Raw genomic sequence first — 14,370 nt, 5'->3', positions numbered from 1 at the left:
TAAGGCTTGCACTGCACTAAAGGCACTCAAGTGACATAGCAATGAAAACAGAACAACCAAGCTAGAGTGTGGCACAAATTAACATTTTAGCTTAAAATCATTGTCCAAACAATTGCTGAAAAGATTGTACCTCACAAGACTAAGACTTAGCTTATATGTTGTTGCCTATTTCAGCATATCCAAAAGTAATTCAGCATATATAGTTATGAAAGTATATTGTAAGAAAATGCAAAACAAATTAATGAGATTAATATGACATATCATATGACATAGAATGAGCTTTTCGTAAAGTCGGTTTAAAGAGGAGGTCTACCAGCAATAGGGACCATCACAGCAACAGAAGATACAAGCAAGTTCCTTAGGAATAGTCCATGGCATATACCAGTAAATTTTTATTGAATATCAGTTTCTGATATGCCAATAGTGCAGAATATATTGCATCCTAAGTATGCAGAAAACAAGCACAATGGTTAACTAACAACTAAGCTTCAAAGTGTAAAAGAATATCTTGCAGATATCCTTTGGTAGAGTTCTGCATATTACATATTACGGACACAGATTCTATGCAGTAACTTGTCACATAATTACTATCTTCAACAGTTCAATCTAAATCAACTGTCAAGTTTGTTCTAGACCAATTCTATACCAGCTCCACAAAATACAATATCACAGACAGGACATTTTAATGAATCATTCTATGTGATTGAGTGATAAGTAACTACTACAAATTACACAGAAAACTACCCTAACACTAATCTTACATCTCATAATCACAGTCCAAAAACACATATTCAACAAGATAGTTTCTGAAACAACCTTTTGAGCGTGCTGTAAATTATATATAACATTATGCATCTTGGATTCAAAGGCAAAACCATTAAGTACATCTAATGGTTTTACAGTAAAACTATCTAAAACCATTCCAATAATATTCATCTTGGATTCAAAGTCATAACAATGCATAAGTAAACAAACTTGAAGTCACAACAGTTCTAAAAATCACATACACATCTAGTTAGAAACTCATATCTCATCTTAAAAATGAAATTAAGCAACTAAGTAACTGCAATTACTTGAAAGCATTTTTCAAACCATTTCCAAAAATTAAGCAACTAACTAACTGCAATTAAGCATCTAAAAATCATATACACATCTAGTTAGAAAATCATGCAACAACAAAACCATTTCCAACCAACTAATTGCAATTACTTGAAAGCATTTTTCAAACTCAACAACAAAATTAAGAGCAATTACTGCAGTAAGCACAAACCTGATTTCGTTTCATTTTGATGATAATGATGATACAGTGATGTTGGGCTTTGATTTCCGGCGAGGATGATGGCGATGAAAGATGATTTATGCGTTGATGATGATGGCGATGGTGATGATGTTGAGCTTTGATGGGTTTTGATGATTTCCGGCGAGGGTGATGATGATGGCGATGGTGATGATGTTGAACTTTGATGGGTTTTGATGATTTCCGGCGAGGGTGATGTTGATGGCGACGGTGATGATGAAAATGGTTTTCGTTTATGCGATGGTGATGAAAATGGCGAGGGTGATGAAAATGGTTTTCGTTTTCGTTTGGAGAGGGCCGCAAAGGAGTTGGGCTGTGGAGATGGGTTTTGGAATTGGGGGTGTATGACAAAGGAGGGGGTGTACGAAGCAGACTTATGCACCGTGCATAAGTATGGCTTATGCACAGTAACCGGACCCGATGGTTATATGTGTGACAATGCATGATTATATAGCTCATTTAATTTGTTTTAAACTAATATATAATATTAAGATGTAATAGTAACACAAAAAATTAAGATGACCTAGTGGTAGTGGGCAGTACTATTATCCAGCTGAACGTGGTTCAATCCTCTCTGAGAGCTATTTTCAAATATTTTTTGAAATATTTAGTGAATCTCTAAAACCGGGTTCGGTTCAGGTCCGGTTCACGGGTGGTTTCATCGGTTTACCGGTTCGACCATAGACCCGGCCGGTTCAAAGCGGTTTATGCTGGTTTGGGCACTGAACTGGTTGTAAATACAGACCAACCCAGACTGATCACCGGTTCCCGGCCGGACCGGTCCGACCGGCCGGTCCGGTCCGGTTTTTAAAACAATGTTCGGTAGGGTTCGAGCAAAAAATCGTCAAACCGATAAAAAATGCAACCTCTTAATTTAGACTCAATTTCGACCGTCGAGATCTTCGGTTTATTCGGGTGTCGGGTCATTCGGGTGATGGGTATAACGGGTCCGGCTTTAACAGATTAGCTTTAAACTTTGTTGTTACATTCAAAATTTCATTGATAAAAAATTCATATATATTTTTCAAATAGCTCAATATTTCGTACACAATGCAACAAATGATACCATAGTTTTAAAACCCGGACCAGTGATCGACCCAGTCAAGGCACTGAGTCACTAGTAGGACTGCATGACTGTTGACCCGGAATATTATTTTTAATTTAAAAAATATATTCGAATGTTAAATTTTATAACAATTACATTCAATAAGAAAAAACTAATAATTTTTTTTTAAAAAAAAATGAATAAGTTTAAAAATACAATTAATAAGAAAAATAAAATTAATAAGATTTTTTTGGTTACAATAAAATTAATTAGTTTAAAATTACTACGGGTGATGGTTAGGAAACAAAAGAAAAATAGATTTTTTGTAAAATAGAAAAGAAAGAAAAGAAGAAAAATAAATCAAGTGTGAGATTATTGATTTGATTGTTTCTTAATTAGTTTCAAATCAAAATATATGTAATTGAAAAAAGCAGTAAAAAAAAAAAAAAACGATGAGCGACGAAAACCCTCTGCTAGGGTTTACGTCGGGACACCATGTGCCGTCACGAGATGAACTCGACCAGAAGGAGAGAAGCTCAAAAAAAATCAAAGGAAGTGCGATGGATGATGAAAAGGGTTCTGGTAAGGGCGCGGCTGTGAAGGAAGGGGAATTAGGAGAGAAGGGGGCTATGATAGTTTCTAAGTCTTTCAAGGAAACTATTGCTGGAGTGGTGGTCGGTGTTGATGCAGCGGAGGTAGGTGGTAAGACTGTGAGGGAGGAGGAGATGGTTGAGGAGGATGGGGCTGACGTGGAAGGGCAAATCGAAGAACAGAGAGTTGGGGATATTGAATGTCCAAAATTTCTCTTTCTCTTTGAAGGAGGAGCACCGTATCCAACAACCTTGGAACAAGGTGTAATAGTGCAACTGCTTGGAAGAAAGATTGGTTACAGGGCTCTCGAGAACCGATTGCAGCAACTATGGGTTCGTAAGGGTGTCATACAAATTGTGGACCTCAGCCATGATTTTTATCTTGTTACCTTTACAAGCTTGGAGGACCAATGTAGGCGTTAACGGAGGGTCCGTGGATGATTTATGATCATTATTTGGTGGTGCGTGCATGGAGTCCAAATTTTGATCCGGCGATTGCGACAGTTACTAAGACTGCTGTGTGGGTGCGATTCTCGGGATTGCCAATTGAGTACTATGATGCCAGAATACTGCACTTCATTGGTAATCGAATAGGGACGTCAGTTAAAGTAGACAAGAACACACTTTTGCAGGAAAGAGGGAAGTATGCGCGGCTGTGTGTTGAAGTTACTATTCGAGGAGAGGGGAGGCGGGTTGTTGCATAACCGACGACACAGAACAAAAGGGGGGGGAGGGGGGACCAGACAAGACTTACTCCCTATTCTCATTCAGCTTAGGTTAATCCTATCCTCACGGTCGGTTATTAGTGTTGTCCATTATTTGGGGCCATAGAATTGGACGGCTGCCTAAAAGACAACAACACAGAGGACTCCCTCCCCCACCCGTAGAAGCATTGCCCTCTTTCTTTCTACCTCTTCTCCGTATTCCCCCCCTCTCTCCCCTCTTTCTCTCCTGCCTTTTGTTTTTCTCCGTTGTTGTTGTTGAGAGAGATGGGTACCGGTGCAGCAGTCGGCAGATGAGCATAATCAACCGGAAAAGCAAAAAAACCTTGACGGACAGACAGGACTCTCGATTTGCGTTGTTAATGGAGGAAGACAAACATGAATCTATTCCTGCCAAAAAATAGTGAAGAGATTATCAACAATGATGTGGAGCACTCAATGCAATCAGTACCTCATAATGATGGGAGAGAGAAGAATACCACAAAGTCAACAAATGAGAGATCCAAAGGCCATGTAAATAACAATAAGAGCAAGAAATTTAATGCCACACGTGCTAGTTTCAAGGAAAAAACAGGACACACAATTGGAAAGAAAAATGATACTCTTGCAGATTTAATGGTCACAAATGCTTTGGACACTTTTCTTGCAACACATTGTAACCCACTGAACAAAAACGAAAAATTGCCAATCAAGGGTGGTAAGGGACCAAGCAGGGTGGAGCTGGAGCAAGATGTTGAGTTGAAATCTATAGAGCATGCCAACGTTGATGGTGCTCAAGAGATGGTTTCATCACATTTGAATTATCATAGGGACCCAGGATTAAAGGAGTCAAAAAAATTTTCATGGACCTATGATGGATGATAGAGAGCCAGGTCTTGAGCCTTCCGTACATCCAAAAACCATTGGAGGGGGGAGTTTGGAGACGGAGATTTTTATGGATGCAAAGGAAAGTGGGGACACAAGCACTGAGGAATGGGATGTGGATATAGCGGACGACGGTGATAACCGAAGCCATGTGGTGACCGGAGAAAGAGGAAAACTTCATTAAATTATGTCTATTATGATGAATGACAACTTCTTTGTATGGAATTGTAGGGGTGCTGCTAGTACTGCCTTTTACCGTAATTGTAAACAATATGTTGATAAGTATAAACCTGTTTTGATCGTCATAATGGAAACAAGGACCAGCCCTCTCAACTTAAGGAGGTCTTTTGAATTGTTAGGTTATGATGGTTATCAATATGCTAATAATAATGGCTTCGCTGGAGGCATTATTGTATCATGGAAAGAGAGACTATTAGATGTGGAAGTAATTGTTAATCACTTTCAATTCCTTCATCTGAAAGTGATTTTACAGAACAAGAAATGTTTTTTCTTCTCGCCGGTTTATGCAAGTCCTAGGGAGGAGGGGAGGCATGAATTATGGAGAGAATTAAAAACTATTTCAAGAGGTATGGTGGGAGAATGGCTACTAGCGGGGGATTTCAATGATATAGCTAATCCTTCAGAGAAAAAAGGGGGCTTACCCGCGCAACAGAGAAAATGTGACAAATTTGTAGATAGAATAAATGATTGTAATTTGATTGATTGTGGAGCTACCGGTCCGAAGTTTACATGGCGTGGTCCAGTTTTTCAAAATAAAGATAGAATTTTTGAAAGATTAGATCGTGCCTTCTCAAACGATGAGTGGAGGTTGGGTTTCCCGAATGCAGTGGTTAAAGTGTTGCCAAGAGTTAATTTCTCAGACCATCATCCATTGTTAATTGCGCTTTACGGTTTTGATCATGTACATAGACCAAGATATTTTAAATTTGAGAGTGCTTGGCTCTTAGAGGAGAGTTATATGGGAATGCTAGAAGCTTGCTGGAGTGGACCAGTTAGTATCAAAGAAAGGTTGAGTCAGCTAGCACATGGAATTAAGGAATGGAATGACATCACTGTTGAAAGAGTTATGAAACAGAAAAGAAAATTATTGGGCCGGATCGGAGGCATTCAACGGAAGTTACAGACGGAGAGGAGAAATAGATTTCTTATTCGGTTAGAAAAAGATCTTCAAGATGAATTGGCTCACATCCTAAAATCGGAAGAACTTATGTGGTTTCAGCGATCTAGAGCAAACTGGTTGGTTGACGGAGATAGGAATACTCGTTATTATCATCTTAAAGCAATCACTAGAAGGAGATATAATAAAGTAAATATGCTTCGCGATATGCATGGTAATTGGGTCGAAGATGTAGAGGCGCTGAAACAAATGGCTAATAACTATTACAAAGCTTTATTCGCTGATGAGGGGAATGCTTTGAATTGGTATCAAACTAAAATTACTTTTCCTCAATTGAATGACGAAGATTTACAAATGATTCGTGGTGACATTACCAATGAAGAAGTGAAGAGAGCTGTTTTCAATATGAGTCCGTGGAAAGCTCCGGGACCTGACGGTTTTCCTGCAGGTTTCTATCAGAAGTCTTGGAAGATAGTGGGGCAAAGTGTGTGTGATTTTGTCAAGCAGGTGTGGTCGAATCCTCTCTGTGTGCGGGATGTTAATTACACTGATATATGTTTAATCCCGAAGGTCGATCAGCCAGAGTCCATCCAGCAGTTTAGACCCATATCTTTGTGTAACACTTTATACAAAATAGTGAGTAAAGTTATGACTAATAGAATAAAAGATACTATTACAACAGTGGTGTCCCCTCATCAGACAGGTTTTATTCCTGGAAGGAGTATTCATGAGAATATCGTTGTCGCTCAGGAGATGGCTCACAGCATGCGCAAGTTAAATGGAAAGGTGGGGTATTTTGCTATCAAAGTAGATTTGTCCAAAGCTTATGACCGCCTCAATTGGAATTTCATTCATCAGACTCTTACTGAGGTGGGATACCCTTTGGAGTGGATCAATGTAGTCATGACCTCGGTTACTAGCGTCCGTACGAATGTCAAATGGAATGGTGTTAGAGCGGAGTACTTTCAACCGCAACAAGGTATCAGGCAGGGTGATCCTATATCGCCTTATCTTTTTGTTATTTGCATGGATAAACTGTCGCATTTGATTACGCAAGGAGTTCAGGAGGGAGAGTGGAAGCCTATGAGGGCGGGTAAAAATGGTCCCTTTATTTCGCATCTTATGTTTGCGGATGACTTACTTCTTTTTGTGGAGGCTACTTCCACACAAATGAATGTTGTTCTAAGAATTCTTGGTCAGTTCTGCCAATTATCAGGTCAACAAGTCTCTCATGAGAAAACTAGCATCATGTTCTCAAAAAATGTTGGCCATCAAGTTAGAGAGGAGTTACTACTATTATCTGGCTTCAATGTAACCCCTTCTTTGGGGAAATATTTAGGAGTTCCTCTTGTGGGGAGAGCTCCAAGGAGATCAGACTATAACTACTTGTTAGATCAGGTAAAGAGCAAGTTATCGGCATGGAAAGCAAAACAATTGTCTTTCGCCGGTAGAGTTACGCTTTTGAAGTCGGTTATCGAGGCCATTCCCATCTATCCCATGATGACTACTCCCATTCCGAAAGCTTGTTTGAATGAAATTCAGAAAATCCAGCGGGCCTTTATATGGGGTGACGAAGATGGAAGTCGCAAATATCATGCTGTGAGTTGGGACACTGTTACCAAACCAAAAGCTCATGGTGGTTTGGGTATTCGGCGCTTAATTAATATGAATAAAGCTTGTTTAATGAAATTAGGTTGGGCTCTTCGAACTGGTCAACAAGCTCTGTGGATTGATGTTGTGAAAGGTAAATATGTGAGACAAAATTCAAGTATTGAAGATCCCATTGTGAGAGCGCAAGACTCTACTTTGTGGAAGAGTTTGTCTACTGCTTTACACAATTTTCATATGTATGAATTTTGGACTATTGGTGATGGGGCTACTGTGAATGCATGGAGTGATCATTGGTTATTATATGGGAGGCCAATAAAAGATCTTGGCATTGTAATACCTCACGAATTGCATGGTTGGAAGGTGAAGGACTTAGTGGATAATAATGGGGTTTGGAAAGTAGATGATCTAAGTACATGGCTGCCTCAAAATATAATAAACAGATTATTTGCTATTGTACCACCAAAAAATGTTGCTGCTGCGGACAGGCTAGCTTGGAGAGGCACAACAGATGGAAAATTCAGTATTGCTTCAGCATATACAATGCTTTGTAATTTTAATGATGACGAGTGGGATGTTGTGTGGCGGCGGGTTTGGCGCCTGCAAGTTCCGGAGCGAGTTCGTAGCTTTATATGGTTGGTGAAACATGATCGTTTACTTACAAATTATCGCAAGAGTAAGATGAATGTTTGTACACCTTGGTGTAAGCACTGTGTGGATATAGTTGAAGATACCATGCATGTTCTTCGAGACTGCCCTTTAGCCAAAGTAATTTGGTGTAATTTGATGAATGGCTTAGCAGGAGCTACTTTTTATGCTGCTAATTTGCATGATTGGATAACTATGAACCTGCAGCAAGATCTTGGGAGAGTGAAGGCAGGTATTTGGAGTTGTGTGTGGGCAGTCGGGTGTCATTTTCTTTGGCTTTGGCGTAACAGAGAGGCTCATGGAGATGAGCGAGTGAGGCCGAGTCAACCGTGGCGGGTGATCATGAACTGGGTTCATCATTATAAGCGAGCCAATGTTTCGCAGATAGCATCGCATATAACAACTAAGGAGGTAGTACAAATTGGGTGGAATGGTCCGGAAGGAGATTGGATAATGCTCAATACCGATGGTGCTAGTAGGTGCGGTAGCACTGCTGGATGCGGGGGACTACTAAGAAACTCGGGTGGTCAATGGCTCGGGGGTTTCTCACATCATTTGGGTCGGTGTAATGCATACATTGCAGAGTTGTGGGGGGTCTTTGATGGTCTCACGTTTGCATATGATAGAGGTTTCAAAAAGATTGCGCTGCATATCGACTCTAATGTTGTGGTACACACTCTTCAAAGCGACAAGGATGGAAGTGTTGTTGGATGGAGAATTATTCAAGAAATTAGACGGTTACTTGGTATGGATTGGGAAGTTAAGATTTGTCACTCTTATCGTGAATCAAATGCTTGTGTTGATGCTCTTGCTAATTTGGGGTGTGATCATGAGCCGGGGATGCGTGTGTATGAACAATGTCCTATGAGTCTGAGTTCATTGTTGTTAGCTGATGTTATGGGGATAACTACCCCTAGAGTCATCTCTCTATAGTTACTTTTCTTTTGGGCTTTGGCCCCTTTTGTATCCAAAAAAAAAAAAATATATGTAATATGCATGCATAATAATGACACAAGTTCACCTAGCCAAGTGATAAGGTTACACTGCTTTATTGGAAGGTTGCTGGTTCGATTCCATTATTCAGTTCAGTCGGTTTCGGTATGCATTTTTAGAGACATGCTCCCGCTCGTATACAACTATTAATGACCGACTTGTCACAATTGTTGACCCAAGACCTGACCCACACTCGACCGAGTGCTTTCATATATTGGCGGATATATCGGTTTTGAGTCGGATTGCAATTACTTGCTTAGTAGAAAGTTTAGTATAAAAGATCTAGTGAAACTTAACCATCCAACGGTAAAAAAGAATTGTGTACCGTGTCAGTAGGGGTGCTCAAATCCAAACCAATCCAAATAAAAACCGAAAACCGATCCAAAAAAAACCGAAAACCGCAAAAAACCGAAGTTTTTTGGATGTGTTTGGATGTTCTTTTGTGAAAACCGCTGGATCGGATCGGATTTCGGATTGATTTCTTAAAACCGATCCAAACCGCATACATATATTTTAATATTTATTTATCTTTTTATTAGTATAAATATATATATTGCATTAACCTTTTTTTTATTTTAAATTTTGTTAATACTATATGATAGTTTAATTTAATCTTTTTTTTTTTTTTTTTACTTTTTATATGTTTCGAATATAATTGGTAATTGTCATTCCAAAATTTTAATTTTCAATATATTATATGTTATATTTTACATCAAACTTAATATTTATTTTGTCAAAAATGTCAAATTATTATTTTGTAGCGTTTTTTATAATATTTATATTTATTAAAAAAAATTACAATTTATAATTTGGATATCCAAAAACCGATCCAAATTAAACCGCATAATATTGGATCGGATTGGATCGGATTTTTTTTATTTGTCATCCAAAACCGAACCAAACCGCAAATGAATTTATTTTTGGATCAGATGAGTTTTTACCTCAAAACCGATCCAAACCGAACCGCGAGCACCCCGTGTGTAATCTTGTGCACATTACTCATTGTCTATATCTATATACAAAATGTAATTTAGTTTCATTCATACACAATATATTTATTACATTATCATTTTTCTTATTATCTTTTACTAATAAAAGGAAGGTTGAATACACAATATATTTATTACATTATCATTTTTCTTATTATCTTTTACTAGTAAAAGGAAGGTTGAATTGTTCATAGGCCTTCATTGTGATGATGTGGCATGCTTTAGAGAACTTCTCATATCTATTTAAAATTTGTCCCACAATTTATTTTGTGTGTCCATTTATCCTCCAAAGTAATTATCTATATGTTACAATAATAATAGCTCCCAATAATAATGAAAGAAAGAAAAGAAAAAAAAAAAGATAAATTACAAAAAGAACAATGAATAGATATATGCTCTTTCATATTTTACACTACCAAACATAAAATATAAATCATGCATGTGTAAATATGATTTGCAATTTGCAAAAATTTACTTTAAATAAATAAACCAAATAAAAAAATTACTCCTCAAAAAAATTTCATGCTTGACAAAATAAATTTTATGAAAAAAAAAATACTTTAGTTGTTGAGTTGCTCACAAGCATGCATTGTGATGATGTGACACTCTATAAGAAAAGTTTATAATCTCTATTAAAACCTTTTCATATTTCATATAATAGAGTTACTCTAATAATAATAATATATTAAAATATATATTGTATGTTACAATTCCCTATTAATGCAATTGAAAACAAAGAATTCTTGGAGACACTAATATTGAATATGTAAATTTAGCTAATTATCAAACACAAGCTCTATATAAAGTTAACCCAAAAGCTAATTATCACCACCACCATATCAGGAAGTCTACCTTCTATGTTTTAACAAAATTTTAATTTGTCTATCTCATGGCAAAAACTCTATGGTTTCTTTGTCTAACATCTCCATGAGAAAAAGTTATGCATCTTCACCTTCCATATGTTATAGTTACACATTATTGTGTCTTGAATTGATTTAAAAGCTATTGTGTGCATATATATAGTTACATCGTAAGTATATTGGTTTTTGTCCTTGGTAGGTGATGGTGTCTAACCTCTTAGAATATCAGGTATGTCTACATGTGATTGATTAAGAAATTGATATACATATATGTGATAGTTGCCTATTAATATGTTTGTAAATTGAAATTTTTCTATTAATCTGAGTTTGGAACATCTCTAATCATTTTTTATATTTCTTTTTTAGGTTGGATATTTTTTAAAATATCAACCGGTGTTTTGTTCGATGATTAATTAAACTTTGAGTTGAATCGATTAATATGAATATGACTATTTTTTCATGTGAAGGAGGAGAACAGGATAAACCATACTTCTATTTTTGCTTACGTTGCATCCTTGCTCCTTATAAAGCCTATGAAATGGCACCTCATGTAAGGATGTGTATTTAACTCTAATGGCAGTTTGTAAACCATCATTTTTTTTTAATTGATATAATGTTTGTAATTAGACAACTTTTCTTTTTCATTTATTATTTTATTAGTCTAATGTTTTAGCTTATTTGTTTCTTATTTTCTTTTTCATTTATTATTTTATATAAAGTAAAAGATTTGTATAAAAAATTGTTGATTAATGGGAATATAATTAATTTTTTTCATGTAAATAAGTTGAAGAAGATAAAAGAGACTTCTTTTTATTGATTTTGAAGTGCCTTAAAATCTTTCTTTTACAAGTAAAAGGAATGTTGAGTTGCTCACAATCAAGTATTTTGATGATGTGGCACTCTATAAGAAAAGTTTACAATCTCTATTAAAAAACATTTTCATCATTTCCTTTAATTAAATCATTTTAATTTTAATTATATTTAATTAAATCATTTTAATTTTAATTATCAATATATCAAATTATCACTATATAACCTTTTCATCATCTCCTTTAATTAAATCATTTTAATTTTAATTATCTTTAATTAAATCATTTTTATTTTAATTATCAATATATCAAATTATCACTATATAACTTCTTACAAGGGACCAACTAACTAAAATGAAAAATTATTAAATTAAAATGGACCAACTAATATATAAGATTTATATAACCACAAAATATTCATGACTATTGGAATTCTTTCAATACTAATAAAAAAAGGAATCATTATATTTCAAGCAAGTGACTCACTTTGATATTCCAAACCTCTTTGATCAATCCCTTAAAGAACTGAATTTAATAATAAAAAAAACGTGTGTCTCTCTTGCTTGAAATATATTCATTCAATACTAAATGAATTAAAAAGGGATCATTCTTCATTACTTATATTGTTTAGAAGGGATTGCTTGAAACCAAAGGGATCATACTTCTACTTAGCCTAATGAATTAAAAGGGATCATACTTCTAATTTTATGACTCTACTTAGACATATAAGTTATTGTGATGATGTGACACTCTATAAGAAAAGTCTACAAATCTTTATTAAAACCTTTTCATATTTCATATAATAGAGTTACTCTAATAATAAATAATAAACAATAATAATATATTAAAAAAAAAACTAACACAATTTATTGTTGTTGAATTGAGACAAAAATGAATTGCAAGTAATGAAAGGTGGAATGATGCATCATGTTATTGTTTTAATGGCATTGCAATATCTTATTAAAATATATATTGTATGTTACAATTTCCTATTAATGCAATTGAAAACAAAGAATTCTTGGAGACACTAATATTGAATATGTAAATTTAGCTAATTATCAAACACAAGCTCTATATAAAGTTAACCCAAAAGCTAATTATCACCACCACCATACCAGGAAGTCTACCTTCTATGTTTTAACAAAATTTTAATTATCTATCTCATGACAAAAACTCTATGGTTTCTTTGTCTAACATCTCCATGAGAAAAAATTATGCATCTTCACCTTCCATATCTTAAAGTTACACATTATAGTGTCTTGAATTGATTTAAAAGCTATTGTGTGCATATATATAGTTACATCATAAGTAAATTGGTTTTTGTCCTTGGTATGTGATGGTGTCTAACCTCTTAGAATATCAGGTATTTCTACATGTGATTGATTAAGAAATTGATATACATATATGTGATAGTTGCCTATTAATATGTTTGTAAATTGAAATTTTTCTATTACTCTGAGTTTAGAACATCTCTAATCATTTTTTTATTTCTTTTTTAGGTTGGATATTTTTTTAAATATCAACTGGTGTTTTGTTCGATGATTAATTAAACTTTGAGTTGAATCGATTAATATGAATATGACTATTTTTTCATGTGAAGGAGGAGAACAGGATAAAACATACTTATATTTTTGCTTACGTTGCATCTTTGCTCCTTATAAAGCCTATGAAATGACACCTCATGTAAGGATGTGTATTTAACTCTAATGGCAGTTTGTAAACCATCATTTTTTTTATTGATATAATGTTTGTAATTAGACAACTTTTCTTTTTCATTTATTATTTTATTAGTCTAATGTTTTAGCTTATTTGTTTCTTATTTTCTTTTTCATTTATTATTTTATATAAGGTAAAAGATTTGTATAAAAAATTGTTGATTAATGGAAATATAATTAATTATTTTCATGTGAATAAGTTGAAGAGGATACAAGAGACTTCTATTTATTGATTTTGAAGTGCCTTAAAATTTATATAGATCGAGGGTATATTGATGTTAGAGGAATTCAATTAAAAGAGGACAATCCAAATAATTTAGAAATATAAATATGTGTCTCATTTTTTTTGACACATTTTGACACATATTTTGTCAATATGTGTCTCATTTTTAAATACTATATTGTCTACAATGTGTATGTGATCTACTTGATCTCGATCAAGAGAAATATAGAAACAAAAACAAAGTAGAAATTAAAATAAGTTTTTTTTTTTTTTGTAGTTGACACTCAAGTCTTGCGGTTCTTATAATTGTAATACATGCAAGAAGTTATATTGATTCAAATTGACTTAGAGGTTGTCCAAATATATAATCTTCATGCATTTATCGTATAACACTTGCCTAAATCTGGATGGTTCAATATGAGTATATATGAATTTTAATGGACGGTCCTATTTTAATCTACGCATGCCATCTTATTCTTACAACCATAAAATGAATCGATGAAAAGAATTGTGCTAAAAACATGTTAGTTTAGAAATTGTGCTAAATACTTTTTCCTCCCACTTAGAATTGTACTAAAAACTTTCTAAATTAAATTAAAAAAAGACAAAAATTATTAAATAAAAATTGTTGATGCTTATTTGTCAAAATAAATTTTAGAAATTATTAAAACCGTAGATGTTAAAATATATTTACATATATTTAGAAAATATAATCACACATATATTTAAACATATTTACACACAACTAAAATTCACCAATAATTCAAAAATTATTAATTTAATTTACATAATAATATAACTTTTTGGATAAATTAAGTACATATTCTAAAAGAATGTTTACGTTACGGCTGAAAATAAAATAGTGGAAT

At 34.4% G+C, this 14,370-nt stretch overlaps 1 protein-coding gene across 1 annotated transcript; it reads left to right on the top strand.

Annotated features, from left to right (window-relative positions):
• The first annotated feature begins 4,705 nt into the window (after positions 1-4,705).
• LOC123904892 lies at positions 4,706-8,845 on the top strand. Its single transcript, XM_045954499.1, has one exon. It carries the CDS (start codon positions 4,706-4,708, stop codon positions 8,843-8,845), a length of 4,140 nt encoding a protein of 1,379 aa, XP_045810455.1.
• The last annotated feature ends 5,525 nt before the right edge of the window (positions 8,846-14,370 follow it).

The sequence above is a fragment of the Trifolium pratense genome, linkage group LG2 (genome assembly GCF_020283565.1).
Source record: "Trifolium pratense cultivar HEN17-A07 linkage group LG2, ARS_RC_1.1, whole genome shotgun sequence".
Classification (NCBI taxonomy): Eukaryota; Viridiplantae; Streptophyta; class Magnoliopsida; order Fabales; family Fabaceae; genus Trifolium; species Trifolium pratense.
The sequence above is the reverse complement of the archived record's forward strand: the minus strand, read 5'-3'. Positions and strand labels throughout refer to the sequence as shown.